Source organism: Anas acuta, chromosome 4 (assembly GCF_963932015.1).
Source record: "Anas acuta chromosome 4, bAnaAcu1.1, whole genome shotgun sequence".
NCBI classification, from domain to species: domain Eukaryota; kingdom Metazoa; phylum Chordata; class Aves; order Anseriformes; family Anatidae; genus Anas; species Anas acuta.
The window spans coordinates 68,967,370-68,991,803 of NC_088982.1; the positions used below are offsets into that span (position 1 = coordinate 68,967,370).

General features: G+C 41.9%; 1 protein-coding gene across 2 annotated transcripts; it reads left to right on the top strand.

Moving 5' to 3' along the window:
- The first annotated feature begins 11 nt into the window (after positions 1 to 11).
- Positions 12 to 22,118, top strand: METAP1 (methionyl aminopeptidase 1). Of its 2 annotated transcripts, none has more exons than XM_068681781.1 (11): positions 12 to 171; positions 6,083 to 6,134; positions 8,038 to 8,150; positions 9,412 to 9,472; positions 10,769 to 10,860; positions 11,689 to 11,772; positions 13,075 to 13,213; positions 15,349 to 15,480; positions 18,059 to 18,202; positions 19,355 to 19,420; positions 19,608 to 22,118. In XM_068681781.1, the coding sequence occupies exons 1-11, from the start codon at positions 58 to 60 to the stop codon at positions 19,766 to 19,768; spliced, it is 1,158 nt and encodes a 385-aa protein (XP_068537882.1). In that variant the 5' UTR covers positions 12 to 57; the 3' UTR covers positions 19,769 to 22,118. The 2 variants fall into 2 exon arrangements, with proteins under 2 accessions (XP_068537882.1, XP_068537883.1); XM_068681782.1 differs by having other exon boundaries at positions 8,041 to 8,150.
- The last annotated feature ends 2,316 nt before the right edge of the window (positions 22,119 to 24,434 follow it).

Sequence of the window (24,434 nt, forward strand, 5' to 3'; positions counted from 1 at the left end):
CCGAGCCGGCAGCTCCTCCCTCAGCTCGCCGCGCCGCGCCTGTGGCAGGCGGGCAGCATGGCGGCCGTGGAGAGCCGGGTCTGCGAGACGGCCGGCTGCAGCAGCGAGGCCAAGCTGCAGTGCCCCACCTGCCTCAAGCTGGGCATCCAGGGCTCCTACTTCTGCTCTCAGGTGAGGGCATTGCCCCTGCTTCCCCCCGCGGCGGGGGGATGCGGAGGTGGGGGTGTAGGTGCGTGTGTTCATGGGGTGGGGGGGGACCCGTGTGCGGGTGGGTGCCCGGGGCTCGCCGCCGCCGCCGCCCCGGGGCTGGTCCCGCTGAGGGAGCGGGGCGCCTCCGTCCCTCCTTGTCCCATGGAGGGTCCCTTTGGGGGTCCCCCCTTTGGTTTTTTGGGGCTCGACGGGGCGAAACGAGGCGTGCTGCTCCGCGTGCCTCTGCGGCTGCAGCAGCACGGACTTGTTGCTCTGCCTAGCAGCTTTGCGGGGTCCTGTGGCGAGGCGAGGGCTCCCTGGGGACACGGCTCGGCGCCCTGCTTTTTTTTATTTGCCTTTAAACGCCCCTGGATGGGCTGCTTGAAGGCTGCCGGGCGGGGAGATTCAGGTTAGGCCAGTTGTCATTTAACCATCAACTTCGGCGAAATGCTTTCTGCAGGCCTCGGCTGCCCTCGTTATTGCCTCGGCGGTGATATGGTGAGGGCCATCGGTTAAACAGGAAGGGCTGCCCGGTGTCTGAGCACGGCTTTTTTTATTTATTTCATTTGAATTACCTGAAAACGGAGAGCAAAATACATATCTTAAGACTTTGAGCCCTCTGTGTGTGCTGCTCCTCTCAGCATCAAGTGAGGAGCTGCGATCCAGAGCCCGGCGGTGCAGCTCCCTTCAAGAAGTATAATTTGGGGTAAAACCACCCAAGTTTGGTAGATACCAGAAGCGTTTAGTCGGATCAGCTAGAGGAACTTCCTGATCGAGCAAAAAAAAAAAAAAAAAAAAAGTCACTTCTGAGTCAGGATACGAACCAGTAGTTAGCGTTTGCATAGGACCTGGGGAGAGCTTCCCACGTGCGCCTCACGCACCCAGTTCTGGGGCTTTCCCCTCCAGCCCAAATTTCGCCGACTGCAGCCCCAAATTTCGCCGACAGGCCTGTATGGGAGGTTCCAGTGATATCTTCGTTCCCCTCTGTCCCGTCCCCAGCTCAGCACATTTGTGCACGACGTGGAGATTCTGCTCGTCTGTCCGCTAGGTTTAATGCTGTTGAAATAGCTGCTACTGCTGTAAGGTAAAACTACTGGAAATGTTTACTGGCTTGTTAAAATAGGCTGCTGGATGACTGACTACTTGTAAAGCTGTCTTGCCTAGGCAGTAAAACTCTGAACTGGGAATCCCGCTTTCCTTAGTTCTGGGAGACCTTGGGTGTTTTGTTTCTCCTCGTTCCTTTGATCAGTCAAGCAGGGAGGCGTAGCTATTCCCCCTATGAAAAGTGCTTTGAAATTTTGGGGTGAAGCGTCTCACAGAAGAGAGAAGGAAGCTAACAGCTGCCCGTTTCCATGATGTGCAAAAGATGTCACTCACTAAGAGAGGAGTCCTCATGTTCAGCCCGCAGTGAGGAGCTTTGGTCCCCCTTAGTCTTGTGCATCATCCGATGGAGGAGATGGCATCTTGGGGGCACCAGGTACCGTCAGGAAGGTAGGTGAGGTGCTGCTGACAACCGCCTGGCTGTTTACACACGCACTGAGAGGCTTATCATCGCTCAGCAGGAAATTTTCAAAGCCACCAAATTTTCTCTGAACTTTCAGCAGGTTTCAGCCTATAGTACTGGAATGGGTAGCAATTGGGAAACTTTTCCGAAGGTTTCTCCTAAGTGGTTTCCTTTCCATTCAGGCATTACACTCATGAAAAGCTGTTTGATAAGCTAGTAAGTGGAACTGGGATGTTACTCCATGGTGCAGCCTGTGTACCTGAAGGCCTGGTCCTGTCCCCTCCCTCCAAGGCTGCAGGTTTCCACCTATTCCATTCAGCTGGACCTGACTCCTTGGTGAGCCATTCCATGGGTTTTTAGGATTTTTTTTTTTTTTTTTTAAATGGAGCAACAGCAGTTGCATGAAGTTTTCTGCTAGTTCAGCTTCCCACGGCTTTGTGCTGCAGGATCAGAGAACACCAGTGCTTCAGGACGGTGCAGCCTGAGGGCAGGCATGTCCATTGCACCCAGTTTGGCACAGCTGGAAAGTCAGCCCCTCCTTTTTGAACACAGAGGTGTCAGCTACACCCGTGCTACGTGCTATGGTAATTAATCTGCCTGAAGCCTGCAATAGCTTGTTCATATAGCCAAGGCTCCGATAAGAGCTAAAATCAAGTTTGTGGGAGTTCATTTCTCTGGTGCTGAGAATAAGCTATAGAAAAGTGTGAACTACTCTAACAGGTAGACAATGTTTTGGGCAGCATAGGACTGAGAATCTTCTTGTAGTGAGGAAGTGTTCTTAGGATTTATTAAACATTATTTTTCATCACTGCTCGTGGAGAATTGGAGTGAACTTCTCATGTAAATTGTACCAGGACAGTGATTTCCCTGGTGGATTTATCATTCGTGCTCCTCCTTTCCTCAATAAAGGGCATCATTCTAGCCATTTATTTTCCCCCTTCTGTATCAAAAAGAGGACATCTCAACAACATGCCCTGGAAATGCTTTCTCTGAAGCATTTGACCTCCTCGGAAATGCCGTCGAGCTGCTCCATTTGACCTGGGAGTGGGGTGTTGTGCACCTTGTCACCAGGGAACGCTGTTGAAGGTTGGGGTGGAAAAGGGGCTGAGGATGCCGAGTCCTGCCCTAACAGTGGGGTTTTGAACTGGTAATAGAGGCGAGGTAAAGACAGCTCCTAGTAGCACAGGAGCTGTAGCAGTGTGTTGAACGCTGGCTTTTTTTTTTTTTCCTTCCTTTCAGCCCAAGGGATAATGAGAGGGAATATTCTACCGAGGAATTCTGTCTGCTATTAACCTTTGATACCATCTTCATTTAGCCTAGTAAATCAGGTCCTGTCGCCACCAGCTATCTTTCACTGTCTCGCTTTCTCTTTTGTAGAGACTTGCAACAGCATTGCATGGGTTTATCAGCACAACAGGCTCAATTACTGTATCTCCTGAACCTGGAAATAACACGGGTGTCCAGCATGGCATCTCAAGCGTGGCGTTGCTCTTCCTAAGATGAATTTGCAGTTGCAAAATTTGCCTGAGCTGGGTTCAGTGCACTGAAAGGCCCGTCCAGTTTGAATTTCTCGTTCTGGTTGTTCCTTCACTGCTCCCAGAAGCTGGTGCCATGCTCGTGCATGGTATCATAGAGGCTCGTTTAGCACCTAGAAGAGCAGAGCTGAGCGTGCTAAAGGCACCTGTTTTACCAGCCAGTGCAGCAGCAATCACAGCCCTCGAGGCGCTTGTCTTTGCGGGTGAGCTGTGAGGTTAATCTGTGCCACGTTACATACGTAGCGCCGATAACCTGATATTTTTCCTAAGCTAAATGCCACACTCAAGGGTTTTGTTGTGTTTTGTTGGCGTACCTTAAAGGCGGTTGGGTTAAAAACTGGTTCTCATTAAGTAAAATCGCACGATCCTGGATTAATTCAGGGACAATTTTACCTTCCAAAGGGCACTTTAAAACTGTACTTAAAAAAAAAAAGTAAATCACTCAGAATATTTTTAAATGCACCGTCCTGCTTGGCACTGCTTACTAGGCGTTTGCCTAACTATTACAGCTCGGGGTGTAATGACATGCAGAGTGCCAGCCAGTCTGTCCCCGCAGTCTCAATTCCAGCTGTCTTTTTTTTGCTGCAGAATATTTTTTTGCTGTCTTTCTGGAAATTCAGCTCCGGGGCTCTAAATGGTGAGTGCGGCGAAGTCAGGAATGAGCTGGAGTTCCCCGAAACTGTCCCAGCATACCTGAGGGGATGAGGAGCCTGGAGGGGAAAGCAGCAGCCCTAAGGATGGAAATCGCTGCAGGATTGAAATTCTTTCAATGGCTGGTGTTTTTTAAAGCCAAAGGCATTTGGTAGTGACCTCTGTGTTCACACAAAAATGCTCTCTACTGTAAAACAAATTCCGCCAGGCTGCGTGCTGCTGTTAGTGTCATCCCGGAGGTGCTGGATTGAGTCCTCAAGGTGCAAATCATTTAGAGCAATAGCTTGGCTTCCATCAGCTGGTCCAAGAGTCTTTCCAGAGCGTAACGTGATTGTGTTACCTTCTGGTAAGTGCACAGCTTCTGGCAAACATTGGATCGAGGTCAGAAATGTGGTTAAAGGTTTAAATATGTGAATGGTCTTTAGCTAAAAGTTGCAGTCGAGTTTCTCTTGCTGACAGCCTGGCTGTGCGCAGGGTTCGACCTCTCGCTTTGCACAGTCCTCTGTCCTGATTGCTACGTGGAAAACACATGAAATAGAAAGTTCAATGCTCTAAGTGGTGGGGTGGGGTATTAATATCAGGATATTAATGGATATTGTAACGTTTGAAATAAAATGCAGGAAGTCTTCCAAGAAGCTCAGGGCCAAAACCGTGTTATTCCTGCGTGCTTTCCCTTGGAAGCTACTTAATGTTTTCAAACATAGCCACACGAAGCCGTGTCTTCCTTTTTTTTTTTTTGACGATATTAGAAAGGAGTCGTGTTCGCTTCTTCATCTCAATATTGAAATTCACCCTGGGTGCTTTGTTTATTTAGTCATTGACAGTTTTCTGTCTCGATCTGTGTATGGCATAGGAGCACGGAAGGCTCGTTAGAGGCAGGGATGCTAATAGGAAGATGGCAGTAAGTGTCTGGGCAGAGGAGGCTCAGCGACAGGCAGCATTTTCTCCAGCAAATTCTCCACAGAGTGGCCCAGATGGTGGCGAAGAGTGGCTTTCTTCCACGGCTTGCCAGGAAGCCTGCTGTCAAGGTGAGGGTGTTTGCAGCACGCCGTGGCACACCAACAGGGCTTTGTAGCCCCAGCTACGATTCTTGGTTTGGTTTTCAGACCTGGTTTGGGTTGGTGTTGTGTATGTTAGGCTCAATCAGTCGTTGGCTCTGGGCCGTGTTTTTATGATGATGTTTCAGCCGCTAGTATTGTCCTTCCTAGGAAAGGAAAACCTCCTGCCCGTGTCTTCAGAACAAGCTCAGCATTATCGTAAATAACCGGAATTAGCAGTTTTCTGAGGGTTGTCTTGTGTACACACAGCCATTGAATTTCACTTCTGTCTATAAAAATAATCAATTTCCTAGTCAGCATCTTAAAGGATCGCCTTTAAATGCCTACTTCAGCAGCTTTTTTTGTTTCCATTTCTCCTTTTTTCCATGCCTTTCCCTCACCTCAGTCTTCCTTTACCCTGCTCCAGCTGCCAGGCATTTCTACCTGCCCCACTGCTCATTATTCACTGCGTGAGCTGCTCTGTGCGTGCTTGGGGGGAAAAGGGAAAAACACAAACCCCTTCCCGTGCACTCTTTCCTTGCTTTCCATTTCCACTTCATTTTGTTGTTGCTGTGATTAACATTTCCCATTTCCATGCAGTAGCTCTCAGGCTTTTTCCCCACCTTAATCTCTTTAATTTGTTCCCCCGTGACCACGCTGATTGACCTCCGTTGCTTTCTTACGCTGGGGAAGGAGGCAGAAGGGACGCAGTCAGCAGGAGGAGATGGCTCCTTGTAGGAGCCAGGGAACGATCAGCCTGCCCACTGCAACACCACCACATCAGGCATGGAGACAGGCCAGGTGAACTCCTACCTCTGTGCCCCTGAACATCGCAACATCTCGGCCAACCACGGTGTTTAATTACTCTTCAAGTTGATAAGGGGACAATATTTAGTAGATGGGATTAGATCAGCGTGTTTCATTTGGGTGGGCGCATCTGTTTGCCTGTGCTTTCTGACTGTTTTGGCTCATTAGCTGTTGCAAGTGGTATTTTCTGGTGCAGAGACTGGCAGCGAAAGTAGCATTTACTGCATGTTGCTACAAAGGTTAGTAAATTCCATCTTTTGGTATTTTAAAATACAGTTGCTTCTCAGTTTCCTGGGAGTGATGTGTCTGTCCAGGATAAGGCTATTTATTCTTTTTTTTTTTTTTTTTTGCAATTCTAGGAATGCTTTAAGGGAAGCTGGGCTACTCACAAGTTACTACACAAGAAAGCAAGTAAGTTGCTTTTATTTTATTATCTCTTTTAATATTCTGTTTTGAATGTACCTATAGAAAACTGTCCTTTTTTTGTGCATTTACACCCTATTATAATTCAGCATCATCGTGTTTTATTTAACGTAGCTTCAAAATAAAGTGTGTGCGTGTGAGTATTGGTGGCAGAGCAGCAAGGTGCTATTTGCTTTGCATCTTTCCACACCTAAGTGTGTGGTTGTGCCTGGAGTAGTGCATCCAGTTCTGGGCTCCCCAGTACAGGAGAGATGTGGGTGTACCAGAGAGAGTCCAGCAAATGGCCATGACGAGGGCCAAGGGACTGGAGCACTTCTCTTCCGAGGAAAGGCTGAGAGAGCTGTGATTCTGTGCCAAGAAGTGATAAGGATTTTTCCAAGATCTCTGGCATTGTGTTTGGCATATCTGAAATCGTGCTCAGTTCCCGGCAATCTGCAGATTAGATACATCTCAGAGTAAAAACGTACAATTTCAGAGACCACACGTGGTACAGAAATCCCTATTTCCGTTCCATTTTTGCCTAACATATTCCTTGAGCCAAATTATCAGGTGTGTGAAGAGAAAGAGAGAGATCCTGACACAGAGGACAAAGACAACAATAAACCACGACGATGAGGCCCGTCAACTTGTACCAAACTTGTACCATTTTGATGCCTGGTGAAGTAAGAGGCAGTGCAGAAGGCTTTAGTGAAGCCTTTTGATTCGGTGCTTGCTGGGATGCAAGAGCAGCAGTCAGAGTGCAGCCAGTCTGCATGTTTGGGGTGTACCCCTCTGGGGAAAAAATACACAAAAATGGGTTTGTGCACTAATGCTGCAATTGGTAGGAGGATGCAGTGTAGCAAGGATTTTCTATCTGACAGAGAATTTTTCGATGATACCGCCAAATCCACGATCTTGTTGGCTTCCTGGATAACTGCAGGATAAGCTCAGCATGAGTGGTCTTGGCTCTGGTAGCCCTCAAGCCCTCAGTGTCACAAATTACTGAAGCATCTCAAAGGAATCTCAAATACACCTTCACGATAACTTTAGCTTTTTAGATTATTTCTCAGTGGTTTGTCTAAACTGGATGTCAGGTGGGCAGGTGGCTCAGAAGTCAGCCGTGGAGACTGAGAAATTTATATTAGGGCTTGCTGTGTTAGAGTTCTTGCCGTTTCTTCATTCTTGTGAGATATGAAAAGGGAAAGCAAACTCAGGCTATCAGGTTATGAGTTAAAGATTAACACTGCCAAGCTCTTCCTTTACCCTTGCCTCCTCCTTCCAAGTAAATTTTTTTTTTTCCCCTTTTATTTTTCTCCTTTTGGAAATGCCCAGGATCAACTTGCTTCAATCCTCCACGTTAAAACCATCAGATCTGGAAGGGTAGCAGGCTCCAAATTTAAAACTGTTGTTAAAATTTGTTGGATACCCTCCTCCTCACCCCAGGTCATTTCTGTCACTGAATCAGGAGAAAATCACGGACAAGCAGTCTTCGTCTGCAGTGCCAGATTGCTAATTGAAGGGATAATGAGGGTTTCTGTAGAAATATGCTCATCTCCCAAGAATGAAAAGAAGCACAGAACTATGTTTTAGAGCCACAAACGAAGAACGAATCAAATAGCTATTACATTGCCTTTGTGCCTGCACTACTGCTGTCCTGACAATCCACGGTGTGCTGATGAGAAAAGATGAGGTTGGCTGGCTGTGGGTTTTTTGAATGTGAAAAACTTGATCAAAAAATAAAATGAGAATTATGACCTACACTTTTATGTATCAGTAGTATCAAAACCACCAACAAAAAAAACACCAGAATGAATGTCAGCTTTATCTACTGTAGGTTGCTTTCTGGACCCCACGGTTCTTGGTAGGACTGATTTTGCTGTTGTTTTTGTTTGTTTGTTTGTTTTCTTTTCAGAAGATGAAAAAGCTAAACATGAAGTTTCCTCCTGGATGCTGGAAGGTGACGTTAACACAAATCCCTGGTCTGGTTATCGATATACTGGGAAACTCAGGCCACATTATCCCCTGGTAAGTGTTCAGTGGCACTCTGCACTCCAGCACTGGAGGAAAAGGTGCAGGTTACATTCTGTAACAACTGATGGACCAGAAGTCCTGACCTGATTGCCTTCCATATTTTAACTGAAGGAGAAAAGCTTCTTTATCAGTCTGAACCTTATGGGAAGGACGTGTATGACTGTTACTATTGTGGCTCATTTTTAGTTAACTTGATCTAGGTCTTGGTATATTTAAAATGAAGCAAAAGCCTGTGAGAGAACGCGCAGCAGTTCATGCCTTTTGGCTGCATGTTTTGACATTTATTCTGCAAAAAGCTGCTGATAGTTAAGATGGTGTCTTCTGGCTGTCTGCTGCTCTTACCAATGATGGAGCAGTCTGCTTCAGAAAAAAAATCAGGGGGTTAATTTAGAATTGAAATAAATAGTTCGATATAACTGTATATAAATGGTTTGAAATAAGCTGATGAAACAGAGCGTGTAGTAACTTCCAGCACTGGAATCATGAAGGACAGCAACATCTTCAGAGTTGAAAGGTGGGTTTAGAAGACAGTATAGCTGTATTTTTAAATCAGTACAAGTTTGTACGTGGAATAAGCCAAAACTTTTACAGAATTAATGGCATTTTATTTACATGTGTCTTTTCTAATTGGCCTCTATTAGAAATTCTGCCCCTGTGGCATCCTCTCCATAGCATCTGTTACAGGCTCAGAGAAGAGACTAACAGAACCTGAGCCCATGTGTGTGTCTTTGTGTCCTTGAAGAATTTTGGTTTTGTTTTTGGATATGACACTGGCCAAGTAATTTACTAGTGTTGCTGCTGAGCATTTGCTTTTTTTGTCTCCTGACTCCTGTAGGATTGATGTATATGAAATAATAAATAGCCCTAATAAATAGGGCAATGATTAAAAATAACAATCTTGTTAAAATACACTAATAATCATAGAGAGGAAGGATGTGCCTGGAACAACTGCGTTTGCAGTCTGGGAAGTGCTACAATAATAATGCTACTATTTATTTGACAGACACAAGTTTGGTTTTATAAAGCTGTGAAGTTGGCTATTAGAGGGTGTATAGTATAAAAGCAGTAAAGAGTAACAGGAGATTCTTTGAGAACTGGAGATCGGAGCTGTTTTGGACTGTTTGCATAATTACATCTTTTCCTGTGTGGAATTAGCCATGTTTCAGTGTGTTTGATTTTATTGTGTGGGTCTCTGCTTTTGTGGCTCTAGTATGTATTCTTGCAACCTAACTTGCTTTGACTATGATTTATTTAGACACCAACGAGACCTGTGCCAAGTTATATTCAGAGACCAGATTATGCTGATCATCCACTAGGTAACATGAAACTAATCACAATTATGGCGTGTTATATTTGCTTTTTGTCTTTCCTTTGATTGAAGAAGCCTTTAAAGCATGAAGGAGATGCTGGAGCAGGGAATCTCTTCTTTTTTATGTTCTTCTCATCTACTTCTTTTCCCTGCCCCCTCCGTTAACTTACTGATTTAAAAGAATAAGACTAAAAATGATTAGTTTGTAATGAGTTGTCTTTCAAAGGTGTTCAGGGAAGAAAAGACAAAAAAATCCACAAGCTGTATTCCTGTGTTTAACTTCATAACAAACAGCAAAGATAGCAAAAGGGTGGCAGACACAGATGAGGTTTGATAAGACATTGTCAGTGGCATTTTGGAACTGTGTTGTAAAATAACTAAAACAAACAAAACCCCAGTAAGCAACACCCAAAAGGAAACAGGTGATTTCCAGCTGTTTTTAGACAGAGAGAGGATAGATTCAAACTTACTTGCTTATGGGTTTGTTTGGGTATTGTCCCCCTTTTTGCATTGGTGTCGGTGATTTGTGTTTCTCAAAAAACTGCTAAAAAATCTGTTGGAATTAGTTTTAGATCTTCAATGGGTCTTTTATAGTTCTTTACAGAAGATAAACATTTAAACAGCACAAAATACTGTTTTGTTTTTTTTTTTGAGGGTTCTTCAACAGTAAAACTGAGTTTGCACAAAACCTTATAGGAAGAACTTAGAAGTATTTATCACTTGATTATTGCAGTAGTAGGACTACATGGGGGTTGGAGCTAGATATCTTTAAGGATCCCTTCCAACCCAAGCAATTCTATAACTAGATATGGTCATTTATTAGATACTATAATATTATACTAGATATAGCCATATATAGCCATATTCCTTTAAGGTCTGCTTTAGAATATTACATATTTTAATATTCATTATAACACATTTATTATAGCATAATATTATTTATTATAGATAGTATTATTTATTATCTCCAGGGTAACTAAAAAAAAGACTTTACACTTTCAAGGGAAGTATTTTATTCATAGAAAACTTAAAGTTGTGTTTTGAGAGTGTTTTGACTGACTGGGCAAGCGAATGTAAGTGACTGGGCATCCTGAACACGTTTGGACATTATGATGTTGTGGAAGGCTTACGAATTCAAATTAATCTGGTTAATGCTGATAATGCTATAACTGGGTTTCTTATTTTAGTCTCTGGTGGGAAAGTATATATTTTTCTTGCTGTTGGTAAGCTAATTAAGTTCCTTGATTGGACATGTGTAGCAATCATTCCTCCATGTAATTTTGTTTGTTTGTTTATTCCCCAGGAATGTCTGAATCAGAACAGGCTTTAAAAGGAACCTCTCAAATAAAAATACTCTCACCTGAGGATATAGAAGGGATGCGAGTAGTGTGTAGGGTAAGGAGGTTTTGGTTTTCATTACGAAATACCTTTATTCTTTAAAAATATATAGTTATTTTACCAGTTTGTGACAGCATACTTCAGAGTTCAGACTTTCAAACCGTTTTTGAGCACTGAAAAATAGTTTGTGAAATCTCATATTTTCTTTCTCCTTGTTGACTCCAACTTGCAGTGAATTATTTTGCAAGCAGAAAGATGACTTTTATCTGTTTTCTGGCATTGTTGTTACTAGTGAGAAATAGTCCGTGGCTGAAATGTTGTTACTGTTAGGAATATATTTTATAGTGCGTGAAGGAGAACAGAATTTTTTTCCTCTCCTAGAGTTAGTGCCAAGTAAAAACTAAAAAGCAAAACCGAAACAGCGTCCCATTCTTGACAATTTTGGAAAAAGAGTTGTTCTATCAAAACCAGTCCAACTTTGAGATGTAGTCTGGTTCATGTATGTGGTATTTGACAAAATCATGATCCAGTGCTCTCTGGACATGGTCCTGGGCAAGCGGCTTTAGGTGGTCCTGCTTGAGCAGGGGAGTTGGACCAGATGACCTGCAGAGTTCCTTCATTCCTCAGCCGTTCTGTGATGCTGTGAAATCTTAATAGAAATCTTAATTGGGGTATTTTCAACTGGTGTGTTTTCAAAACTATTTTCAGATTTCACTGAGGTGACTCAGTACTATAAACTGCAGGCATCTTGAAGACTTTCTGTAGTCCCAGTCTACCCAGCTTTCCTAGCAGTCTGTGTAGCTGCAGGAAATAAGTTGCTAACCTTCCAAGGAGTAGCCCTGGTCTCATTTTTAAATCAGTATTTTTTTGTTTCCTTGTTTGCAGCTTGCTAGAGAAGTACTGGATGTCGCTGCCATGATGGTGAAAGCAGGTGTGACTACTGAAGAAATTGATCATGCTGTCCATTTAGTAAGGTTATTTTACTGTTCTTCTGGTGGTTTTAAGTGCTTTCTTCTCTTTCTCTGTTTTGTAATGAGTGTTGTGGGCTTTTCTTTGTTGCATGAATTCCTTTTCTTTATTTTGAACTGTTTCTCATTTTGAAGCTAATAGGTAGAGCAGATGTTAGAAGTATGTTAGAGCACAATGGCAGATTCAAAATAAGCCCTCAATTAGGAACTCCTGGGACTCTGTATCAGCTCCTTAGATGATTTCCAGCTTTAGACTCCCTCTGAGTTTCCTCACATGTTTTCTCTGTTAACATCACGTTGTTTTTTTTCTTGTAAACCTTTTGTGTTCCAGATACCACTATTTAAAAAGCATCATATTTAGGCCATGGACTTTTGTGCCCAGTGTTGTTAGTCAGGAAATACAGAGGAGAAAGTTCAGTTATTTATGATTGGGAACCAGAACTGCAGAGCATGAGATAGAATTGGGATGAGGTGTTTGATGCAGTCAGGTGAACTATAACCCCAGTCTAGAAAACTATTTGAAATGTATGTTCCAAGTATTTTTCTGGTTTGCCGATTCATAGGTAAGTTGAGTTGTGTAATATTTCTTAGCTGTGCTTTCTGTAAGGTGTTTAAACTGATGATTGAGGGATACCAGTCTGCAGTGTGGAGAAGGCCAGGATTTTGATGTAGATAGGTCTGCATTTGCAGCTGTTGAGCTGAGATTGAGGCACTTCCTATGGTTTAACTAGGCCTGAGGACTCTGGAACTGCATTAAACTTAACTGGTAATATACTCGCCCTCCACCTTTTGCAAGCTTTTGCGTAGGAGATTGATACTGACTGAAATTTTGCAGTTTTAAGACAGTATTATTTTTCCATAGTTGCTCGGTATGTCTCTTAGCATGTATATGTCAGTTCTGCAAAAATCACAGAAAGGTTATTAAAGTGAATGCAAAGGAAGCGCATAAGGATTGGCTTTTGCAAATACATTAAAAATCTTAGACCAGGTGCTAAAAACAATCCTTGAAAATGACAGTTTTCTACCTGAATAAATATTCCCATGCATTGTTCGGAACCTGAATATTTCAGCATTCATAGTTCAACATAAAAATGAATAGAAATAAAATGAAACTAGTCTTACTGTCTTGCTGTTACGAAGTGCAAAGCATAAGAAAATATCATAATGAAAAAAAAAGCTCAAAAAATCTTATTTTCAGGAGTCACAGCATTTCAAAATATCATTCTTACTGTAAATCTGTTGTGCTTATGTTTTTTCATTGTAAGAAACTCACTAATACATGTAATTATTTTTTCTGAATTAGGCTTGTATTGCAAGGAATTGCTATCCTTCCCCCCTGAATTATTATAATTTCCCTAAGTCATGTTGTACATCAGTGAATGAAGTGATCTGCCATGGAATTCCTGACAGGAGGCCATTACAGGAGGGGGATATTGTTAATGGTAAGTGCTATGAAAATTTAACTTTTACGATTTTAACCTTTCACGCTTTTACCTTCTACCAGTTTGTGTGCAAGGGCTGCACCTCAGCACTAGAAAACACCTTTTATAAGAGGATTTAGGAATACCTTTGCTCATATCCCTGCCTTGAGTATACTTCTGCAAGCCTTGAGCCTACTGCTTTGTTTTGGTTTGGAAGAATTTGTTGGCTCTTTTGTTGCTTGGTAGGTCTTGTTAGAAAATGGTCCATGTTTTGTGGATCAAATGTACATTCCCCACAGGCTCAAAAGGCTTCCAAGGCTTGCAGACTTCCTTTTAGAAAGGTAGTTTCTCAAAAGGTGCTTTAGAAAGAGGAACACAGGGTAAAGTGAGGGGATAGGAAAAAGTACAACGGAGGGAGCGCCCGTTCATCTTTCTCTTTACCTAAAGCTTTTCAGCCTGGTAGAAGCAAAAGGTGTCCATTTCAGGTCCAAAACAGGATTTTCGTTACAGTCATAGGAAAATGTAGACCAGGAGGTACAGCCAGGTGACATCTAGTCCAGTTTCCTGCTCCAAGCTGAGCATCATAACATTTTGTTATCATACTGTACCTGTGAGCAGATTCTGTGTAAAGTGAGATGTTTTGGCCATGTCTGGCAGTGTCAGGAGAAAGTCTTATAATCACATAGCCTCTGGAAATAGCTTCCTTGCAGCAAGTACACACTGGTAATGTAGTTTGCAAGAAACTTACCTGGGTAAGTTACCTGGCTGCTGGCTTCTGTGTGGTGTGTTGGTGTGTTACTGGTAACTTCACTGATCTAAATGAACCAGTAGTTGCACATAATCACGCGGTGAGTATGGTGTAGCTCTGTACATGCATGCATCCATAACAGGCAGTGTAGTTTCCTTCCACGTTTGCCATCAGTACAGATTTGTTGACACAGATGTGTTTTCCCATGTTTCCCGTTGAGGTTGTGCTGGTCTCGCTAAGCAGCTCACGTGCTGTATGTATTCTTTAAGTATTATTGCTGAGTACTGTCTTCTACCACAGGACATCAACTTGACCTGCAAATCTAGAATGTTTTTTGTGTGTTTGCTATCATACAGTCATTATAGATAGTAGTTTTTAATATTTGGCTCATCATAGACATGATTGTAGAGCAGATGACATCTATGTCTCAACTGGTAGGCCTGTTCCCATGTTTCATAAAAGGACTATTTGTGATGAACATCTTGTACAGACATTCTTTTTCTAAAAAAGATGTATTTTTGGAGTGGGCTAAACTAAAAATGATAGATATAAATACATATTCAATAAAACTGCTTATATTTATTTATATTTGTCAAGAGTAAATTTATAACTTTAAGTTGATGACCAACTTTACACACAAAGCAAGTTTACACACCAGGTTTTGCTGCAACATAGTTATAAGCTCTAATTTTGTGTTTTTTAAACTTAAGCTGTTTTAAGCATACCCCTTCTCATTCTTGCTGTTTGCCTGATACTGAATGTTTAAATAATTTAATTCAAAAGAAAAAAGTTTTAAGCCATCTGGTGTATTTTTTCTTAGGAACAATATTGAAAAATTTCTTTGTGTTTAATGTTCACGATAAAACTTTACCTTTTTGGCTGGAAACAGTGGGTTTTGGCATTCTGATTCCTGCAAATATGTGACTTATTATTTTAAATGTGCACTGAAAGTACTGAAGCTAAAATATGGCTTTAAAACATGATTACATTCCTACTTTAAATTTAATTTCCTCCTGTTAGTGCTGGAGTTAGTTCTAAGGAAATATTTTAGCCAGGTAAATCACCACGGAGTAAAGAGCATCTGTTTCTTGTTTTTATATTTGTCTAGAAAACCAATCATAAGCTTGTCATGGCTGTATTGCACAGGTGGATTTTTTTTTCCATTTTATTTTTTCTTAAATCATTGAGCAGTGAAATGTTATCTTAATAGTTAATTTTATAAATTCTATAGGGTAAGTGTCAAGAAATTAGTCTGCTGGAAGAGTTGATATGAGGAATTCTCCACAATTAGAGAAATAACTTCACAATTACAGTAACACATTGTATGTGGTTATTGTATTTTCACAAACAAAGAGAAGCAGTGGAAAATACAGTGGCAGTGGTATGACGTGTCTGGTATTCTTTGCAGTGGATATTACTGTCTATCGTAATGGCTACCATGGAGATCTGAACGAGACGTTTTACGTTGGAGAAGTGGATGAGGGTGCAAGGAGGCTTGTCCAAACAACGTATGAGTGCCTAATGCAAGCCATCGATGCAGGTAAATGCTCTTTCTGAGTCCTGAAGCATCACGGCTTTGGTTCTCAAGCTCGAGTGCTCATGTTCATTCTCCTCTGAGAATGAATTTTGTTGCAGAACACAGAAGTGTTGGTGTGCGTCACTAGCAGATGATGTATGTTGTATAACACGGTGATGGTTCAAACCCTACAGTCCTGTGGGTGGTGGTTGCAACTTTTATCTGAAACGTGGGCTGATGAGGGAAATGTAACTGATGCTGAGGTGATCCACGAGCGCTGATATTTACGTGGAAATAGCCTTTTTGGGCTACTTAGATGAGTAAGACGTCCTTGATTTGAATTGTTTAGGGAATGTGAGGAACAAAGTACGTTTTGGAAAATGAGAGTATGGTTCTCTACTTTTCTAACACACGTGGCATTGTAAAATGAATCAATAAGGTAAAACATTGTTTGAAGACTTTTAAACTCACCCCTTTACTCCCATAAACTTGATGGTTATTTTATAAAGCTAATTACGTGCTTAGATTTAAAACTTTGAGAGTGTGCTGGGGAAGAGAGATCTATATCCTTCAGTAGCTGCAGGACTTTGATTATGTTGCTTATAAATATATTAAATATATTAAATATATTAAATCAGGACACCTTCACTGAGACATACATAGAGATAGAAAGGTAGCTAAAGAATGCTGTGTTCAGCTGTATTCACAAATGAATATCCCAAGTTCTCTTGGACAAACAGGGAAAACAAAAATCTCTCAAGCCCCTGCAAATAATTGTATCCTCTGCATTTTACATATCCTGTAGCTTCTTAGAATCTCCAGTAAAATTTACTCACTTCATGGCCCTGCAGGCTGAAGTTTACGTTACTATATCTGAAGGCTTTAAACATGCATTTAATTAAATGGAAAAAAAAAAAAAAGTGAGCTTACTTTGGTTAGTAATTTGGAGGTAGCTAACCAAACTGCAAAGACAAAAATCCATGTGAAAGGTATCTTGCACACCTGTTCTGTGAGTGAGAAAATACTGTAGAGTCGAGCTGTGAAGGACATAGGTTATTTATGTGGGATTACTGCTCTGAAAGGACGACTTAATTTTCCAGAACTAGACCTAGATTGTTTATCTTTGCTCCTCTACTTAATTTTTTATAGCAAAAGTTAAATATATTGTCGCTTATCTTTCATATCCTGGCTTTGATGTGTAAACTACAGCGGTTCACTCTTGTTTGTGATACCAATATATAAATTCTCAGTATAAGTGGGTTTTTTAGTACCCTTTCAGATGCTGTAACAGTTTTTGATGTCTTTCAGCCACTCCCTGCTAATAGGAATTCCAGCAGCAAATGTCTCATTTATAGCCCTGGTCACGCCATCTTAAATTTGGGCTGTTGGACCAGCAAAGCTCTAACTAGGGGAGTCGTGTCAGAGAGCCCAGCAGAGAGCTCCTTGTTGCATTGCAGTGAGCTGCTTGGAATTGTGAGGCCTGAGGTTATTGCACAACTGTTTAGTACAACACCAACAGATTAACTTTTCGTCTTCTCCACCGTGTCTGTCTTATATTTTGGGAAAAGCATGCACATTCTGATAGTAAGCCAAACTTCCTGTCATTTTCTGGAAGTTCAGTAAGCAGAACTGATAAGCTACAGTTGTTCACATTAGCAGAGAAGTGAACTATATGGCTTGCTTAATGCAAGCTTTGAGCTGTGTATGCGAACTGTTCAGGCTTATCTTGCTTAACATGGCTCCACTTAACCACCCAAGGTCTGGCTCCTGAAAGAACAGCATATGTTCAGGGAGTTTTGAATGATCTTGAAATAAAATAAAATTTCCTTTTTTTTTTTTTTTTTTTTTTCTCTTAGCTGCTCAAGGTTGCTTTCAGTATGCAGCTTTATTAGTTGACAGATGAGGCATCATTGTTTTCATGGTGCTATCAATCCCTTGTGCTCAAAGTGAATTCTTCACGCCATTTTCATCAGTGGCAAATTACTTAATTTTCAAGGCTTCCCTAAAAGACCATCAAAAACGCTAGCCCTGCATATGAACATTCTTGTTTGCTGTAGCTTTGCCATTAAAAACCAAGTCTGAGAGCAGAGATAACCGTTTTATCTTTTCTCCCTTCTTGGTGCTTCACCTGTAATCATTTTTCCCTATTAATTTGTGTGCACTTTTCACATAATGGAGAGGTAAGTCCATATTAAAATACAGTTCATACATTCATTGAAAGAAGCACTGAAGCTCTGGATATGAGAAGTTGCCAAGCGTGTAGAAAATCTTTTGTCTTTAATTTCCAACTTCAACATCCTTTTAATATATGAGCTCTTATGTCCATGAAAGGAAAGAAGTAGTGTTCTTGCAAAGGAGTTTCTCTCCTTCTTCCTCACTTTCTCCTTTATGTGAGGCTGTTTACTCCCTTTTTCACGTTATTACACTCACTCGTACTTGCTGCATTAAGTGAACATAGTGGAGGGAGGAGGTTGCGTACTAGAACAGATGGGCTCGCCAGCCAGGAGTGTTACAGAGGTGATATGAGCCTGAATGGTATTAGATGGTTACTTATGTTGAAAGGAAGCTCTATAAATTTGTAACTATCTTTTTAATTTTGCAGTAAAACCAGGTGTTCGGTATAGAGAATTGGGAAACATTATTCAGAAACACGCTCAAGCAAATGGATTCTCGGTCGTTCGGAGCTACTGTGGGCACGGAATCCATAAACTTTTCCATACAGCCCCTAATGTGCCACACTATGCCAGTGAGTATTCCCGTTGTGTTGTCCTGCAGACAGGATATGCTTTGAAATGAGCACACCCAATTTATTTCTTGCTTATATTTTAATAGCATGTTGCCTGACAGCCATCAAGTTAGCATTTGTGCACTTGTGAGATATTTTTCTGAACTCTGGACCATAGAGTGCTTCATGAAGCTAAGCAAGGTGTCTTGTGTCACATACTGAGGCAGTCTGTGCCTACGCTAATGATTAGCCCTCGCCTGAACTAGTTAGTGGTCAACATTCTTGCATGAATTCACAAATAATCCCTCAGACATCAGTCCTTGTCTCCCCCAAATAGCCAAATGTTTCCAGTCAGAAGGTCTAAGTGAAAGCTTAATGCCGTTTCCAGATGTAAGTAAGTTTTTTGAATGGTGTAGGCAGGTGGTGTGCCTGGATCTGGATCCTGTTATATTTTGCTTTTCTCTATTTGAGTGTTGTGGTCTTCCTGGAAGACTTTTGTAGTGTGTGGTAGAGGAGGAGGGACCTGCTGCCCGCACAGGTTCTCTGCTTTAGTTTTTGGAAATGGCAATGTCCCTGGTTTATCAGGGATTGCTGAAAATCAATTCTGTAAATGATTTTTCAGAGAACAGAGAAAATCTGTTAGTCAACAGGTATGAATTCATATTAATTACTTAAGTTTTGTGACGTAAAACGAAGAGAAAAGGCTGCCCAGAGAAGCTGTGGATGCCCCATCCCTGGAAGTGTTCCAGCCCTTCCAACCCAAGTCATTCCACAATTCTAAGAGAATCTGGACTCTGCAGATGGAGAAGCATTTTATGCCTCCACTCAAATGCTTTTGGTGAATCTAACATCAGAAAGTTCCAATGCTGGAAACTGTTTTCTTTTTTTCCTTTAACGTTACTTAAAGTATTGTTACTTAAGGAAATGCAGCATTATCACCCCAAGACTACCTTGACTTCTTTAGTATTCCCGAGTAATGAGGATGTCTTTCATAAATGGAATCATGGGATTACTTGACCGTTCCTTGAGTAAATATATCAGTGTTAGAGCATGGAGAGAAGGAAAAACGACTAATGGAAATTTTATTATAAAAAATAATGGACAAGTGAACTCGATTCGTTTATTACCTAAGATGGGATAAATTTTCTAACCTGATTGTTTGCTTTATTGCAGAAAATAAGGCGGTTGGAGTCATGAAGCCAGGTCACGTATTTACAATCGAACCAATGATCTGTGAAGGTAAGCAATTTGGCAAAAGCCAAAAATCACTAAACTAAACTGATTCTGCATAATGCCTGAACCGAATAAAATGGTTACTCATATTGACTCTTAAGAAGCGATGGAATAGGATGCTGGTCCTGTTCTTTTGGGGCAGCTAATATCTGGTCTTTAAATGATGAATTTTTGATTTGTTTAATATTTCTAGGTGGTTGGCAAGATGAAACATGGCCCGATGGTTGGACTGCGGTAACAAGAGATGGGAAGCGATCTGCCCAGTTTGAACACACTCTTCTGGTCACCGATACAGGCTGTGAGATCCTCACTCGGAGGCTAGATAGTATTCGTCCCCATTTCATGTCCCAGTGATAGCAGACTGAGCAGGTGGATCTGAACGATACATTTTTTTTCTTTTTTTTTTTTTTTTGTCTCTGTTCTATGCATTTTTTAAGAGTACAGAATAGAGAGGAATTTCATCATTTACTTTGTTCTCACTGATTGTAGATAAGAGAGGAATACGTTGAACAACCTGACCCAATGTCTGGTAAAGCAGAGAAGAATTTAAAGAATTTTCTGCTTTCCTCCTACCTACAACACTCAAAGCTGTATTTTTCTTTTTTCTTCAATTATCTCTTTTGCACCTTTCTTCCAACTAGACCTGCAGTTGCTTCTGTTGCCGCCATGATATTAGCTAGAAAAGTGTGGGTAACCTTTCCCACTGGGACTTTGGGATCCAGGTTTTTTTTCACTACTTCAGTGTGCCCCGTCTCTCTGGGTGTGAGTGGCACCTGAGATTTTAAGCATTTCTAGTTCCAAAGACCTGTTCCTGCTTCTGCAGATACTGTTCTAATGGGCTGGGCCTTGTTTATCAGTTGAGAAGTGGGTGAGGGGAGAGAGACACGCATGTTGCCAAGAGTAGGTGACCATTACCTTTAATTCTGTTCCCATCTCTCTGCTGATGGCCTCCGTGGTAATTATGACTGTAGGTGACGCGCTGTGTTAGTGGCAGGGCTTCTTTTACCAGAGATGGGTAGTATGGGCTTCCTACACGGAAAATTACTAAATTTGGTCTTAAATGCAGCTCCCTGGAACAAGCCACCTCTCTGTGGAGCAGCGCTTGCAGGCAGTCTCCTGCTCCAAATGCTTGGTGAAGCTGATGTATCAGACTTGGCTAGGGAAAGGAATGAAACGAGAACCAAAAAGATCCCACGAGAAATGAGATCCCTGCGTGGGTCAGCTGTGGGACGTTTTATAAAGGTACATCCACAGTAGCTGTGGGGGGCTGGATTTGCAAGACTTACAGTGAGATGAGTATATATCTCAAAAGGCCGAGTGTGAGAAGACAAAACACCTTAAATGCTGTTTGTTTTTTTTTCTTTGGTAGTTCTAAAACAGGTCTTTTTCCCACAGTCAAGCAATTGAGAGAGTTTTGTGGTTTTAAAAAGTCTTAGGGGGACACAGGAAAACAGATCTTTGTCCTCAGGCTCTATAGTGGGCAATCTCACAATCAAAATGCACTTCTCTATCGGTGGGTCACAGTGAGCTGGGAACTGTCACCTTAACAAGGGTGGATTAAGCCTCTGTCTTCTCTCTACTTTTTCTTTTCCCCTGCCCACTTCCTTTCCATTATCTTTGCTGAGGGGATTACTTTTTCTTTTCTTCTCTGAATCATAATGAAAATTTTTTCAGACCCCATTGCAGACTTAGAAGTCGTACACCACTGTCATGCAAGAAGTAGTCAAACCAATGCAGACATAAAATCATACCATCACGGGCATAAAACCCACCTTTTACCAAGGTGTCTGGTGGATTTATTGCCACGTAAGACCCAAGCGTGAGGTACTGGATCCCCTCGGCTCCCCTTGGCACTGCAGAATTTAGGTGGGGAAAAGGGGTTAGTGCTTCACAGAACTGGACTCGCGCGCGCACTACCAAATACCAAATTTACCAGAAACCGTCTTCTCTGCCCTGAGTGCCTCAGACCTCTGTTGCTGTAAGAGTTCCATTGCAATGTTTTCATTACCTTTATTATTATTTTTAATTATGCAGTAAAGTGACCTGAAATGATGCATCTAGAGTGCGTGTGCGTATGCGTGTGTGTGTGTGTATAGATTTTAACAAAACAGACTGTAGTACTCCGAGTGGAATTACCTGTGCTGAACGAAATGTAACGTGCTGAGGCGGTGGCTATCCTGGAGGTTTGCCTACCATATCACTCGCTCGAATGGTTACAGCGGTCTTGCCTTTTCTATGTGCGTGTGTGTGCGCGTGATGGGGGACTTCAGTTTTGGTCTATAAAATAAAAAAGTTGCAGCTGCTTTTAACAGAAATTACATTTTTGTGATCCAAAACCGGATATAGCGTGCTCACTTATATCCAGGATTGCTTGCACTAGCGCAAGCCCACTCGTAGATGCATGCAGCCAGTTCAAAACCAGTCTTCAACCTGTGCATGTGTAACCTGAATACCTCTTTGTTGTTGCACCGATACGACCAAATCCAACACTGCAAGTTTTCAACACAGGTAACCTCTGATGCTATGCATTTCTGCCTATGAATTCAAACCACGATTTCTACCGAGTTCATACGATTGCGGTATTTTTAAACAAGTGAAAAGTTTGATGAACATCTCCGCCTTGTTCTTTGAACATGAGGTAACACATCAGCCTGGAGAACAGAACTTATTTAATAAAAATATTGCAAAAGACCTTTTTCACCTATCTAGCTGTAGCCTTGCTTGAACATTATGTATTGCACTTGTGCTGACTGGATGTGGGAAATGATTTGTGTTTGATTTTTGCAGGAATTGCTATCTACTTCAAAAGGAAAAACAACACGATTTTAACTTTCTGATGGTGCTTTTTAGAAGTCGTTCACGCTTACCAAAAAACACAAGTGTGCAATTTGTTCTGAAACAATCTCGGGAAGTGTTTTCCCGTTACTATCATCTCCAATTCTGAAATGACACATGATGGTGTGAAAACTTCATGCTGTTTTTGCAAATTGGCATGAATATTTAAGGAAAGATGATGTGTTAGGTAATGCTGAATGAAAGGAACAGCATGAGGCCAGGGAACAAGTGCTAGTTCAGTGCTGCTGTGTTTTCACGTGACAGTCAGCAGAGTGTATATGCATTTTACATGCAGTTATTTATTGGAAACTTTTGGTCACTGAAGTCCTTGCATGTGGCAAGATAGTACAATTTCATACAGTACCTCAGTCGCCAAGCGTGAGGTGTAAGGAAGAGGACTTGTGTTAATGAATCCCTCTGTTAGCTGAGCAGCTACAAAGGGATTACTTCAAAGACACTTCATTTAATCAACAGCTTTGCAGAACAAAGTAGTCTGAAAACTGCTACCCAACAGCTAGGCCATCAATTCCTCAGCCTGGGAAGAAACTAAGTCTTTGAACTGAACTCCTGTATTGCTAAATGTCTTTGTTTTCTTGCCCTGGTGTTACAGAACCAGCTCTCCATAAACACCCTAAGCTGCAGGTTCTCCAGAGTAAGAATGTAATCCAGACAGGATAATGGCATGGGCGTGATTTAGCATGTGTAACCCAGAGGATCACCTGTTACAGCGTATGCACTTTAGTTCTGTTGCATCCAGTTGGTTTTGCTAAGATGCTGAGCTAATACTGTATTGATATAACCCTGCAGTTACAGAGTGCCCTCCTGGGAACTGCTTATTAACAGTAAGGTTCCTTTTTTTTTTTTTAACCTAATTCTCTGATGCTCAGCTGGTATTTCTGGAGCTTATGAGGTACTGAGAATCACCTCACTGCTGCGCGGGAGGGCTTGCTTTCCTGGTAGAAATTCACTTGTTATTTCTTCCAGTTGCTTAACATTCAATTTTTAAAGCCATTCAACAGGAATTAGATTTTGTTGCTTGCTGTGTCTTAAACGAAGTTAGAAATAAAGCTACCTCAACTATTCTTAGAGTGCTCTCAGGGTAACTTTCCAATAACAAATGGAAAAGATGTGAGTGTCCCAGTTGTATAGCAGTGTCTCTTGGGGCAAGGTAATTATTAGAAGACAATTGCCTCTCACCACTAACCTGATTACTGTTTGCATTGAGAGTTTTCTGAACAGTTGCTTTGACCAGTCTCACTTTAAAAATGAAATCCCTCCCTTAATGAGTATGTTTGGCTTTTCGTGGATGCAACCGTATTTTAAACGGGGTAGTTTTTCCGCCTCTGTTTGCAGCCTGTTTTCTCTCGCCCCTTTTTCTGGACCTGCCATGCTGCTGCTTCCAGGTTTTGATGCCAAGACATTCTATCCAATTGGGTGAAAGTATAGTTAAGGGGAGAAAGAAAGGAAAAAAAAAAGCCCTGCAATTTAAAATTAAAACACATAATGCTAATAACAAAAAACAACCACACCACAACCCACTCTGAAGCCTTCCTCAGTCAAGGCCTTTCACTGTTCTTCCCGTGATCTGCACGAGGAAACTGCTGCTCTAACAGTAGTACTCCCTTCTTCAATGGATTGATTCTATTTCTGGCCAACTACAGATAACAATCCCAAGTTAGATTTGTTTTTTTTGTTTGTTTTGTTTTTGCAGTGCTGACTGTAGGCTTCCTGCTTCCTCAGTTGCCAGTAAGTTTAAGGAAATGACAATAATTTCTCTGTGCTACTGAAGCCTTGGAGGGGACGCCACTAAGGCAAGCCAGTGGAGTGCTCCTCTGCTCTCATCTCCAGAACAGCCCTGCCTGCAGCCAGTGTCACGAGCCAGATAGCGAATAAGGCAGTACAGGGACTTGACTGCCCAAGCAAATACAGGTACACCTGGACGTTTAGGTCACGCATCCAACCTGTCTGCTCTGCTGAGTGGCTTCCAGAGAGAGCAGGGTGGTAAATCCTTTGCAGAACAGCCTCAGAAGCTTGAGGGTTGTTGCAGTTCTTGCCCCTCTCGCACTGCAGTTGCAGCACACGACTCTGAAAAACACTCTTCCTCTATTATAATAATACACAGCCTCAAGAAGAAAACAGCGACACAGCCTTCAGCATCTTTACGGTCAGTAATTCCAACACTCTG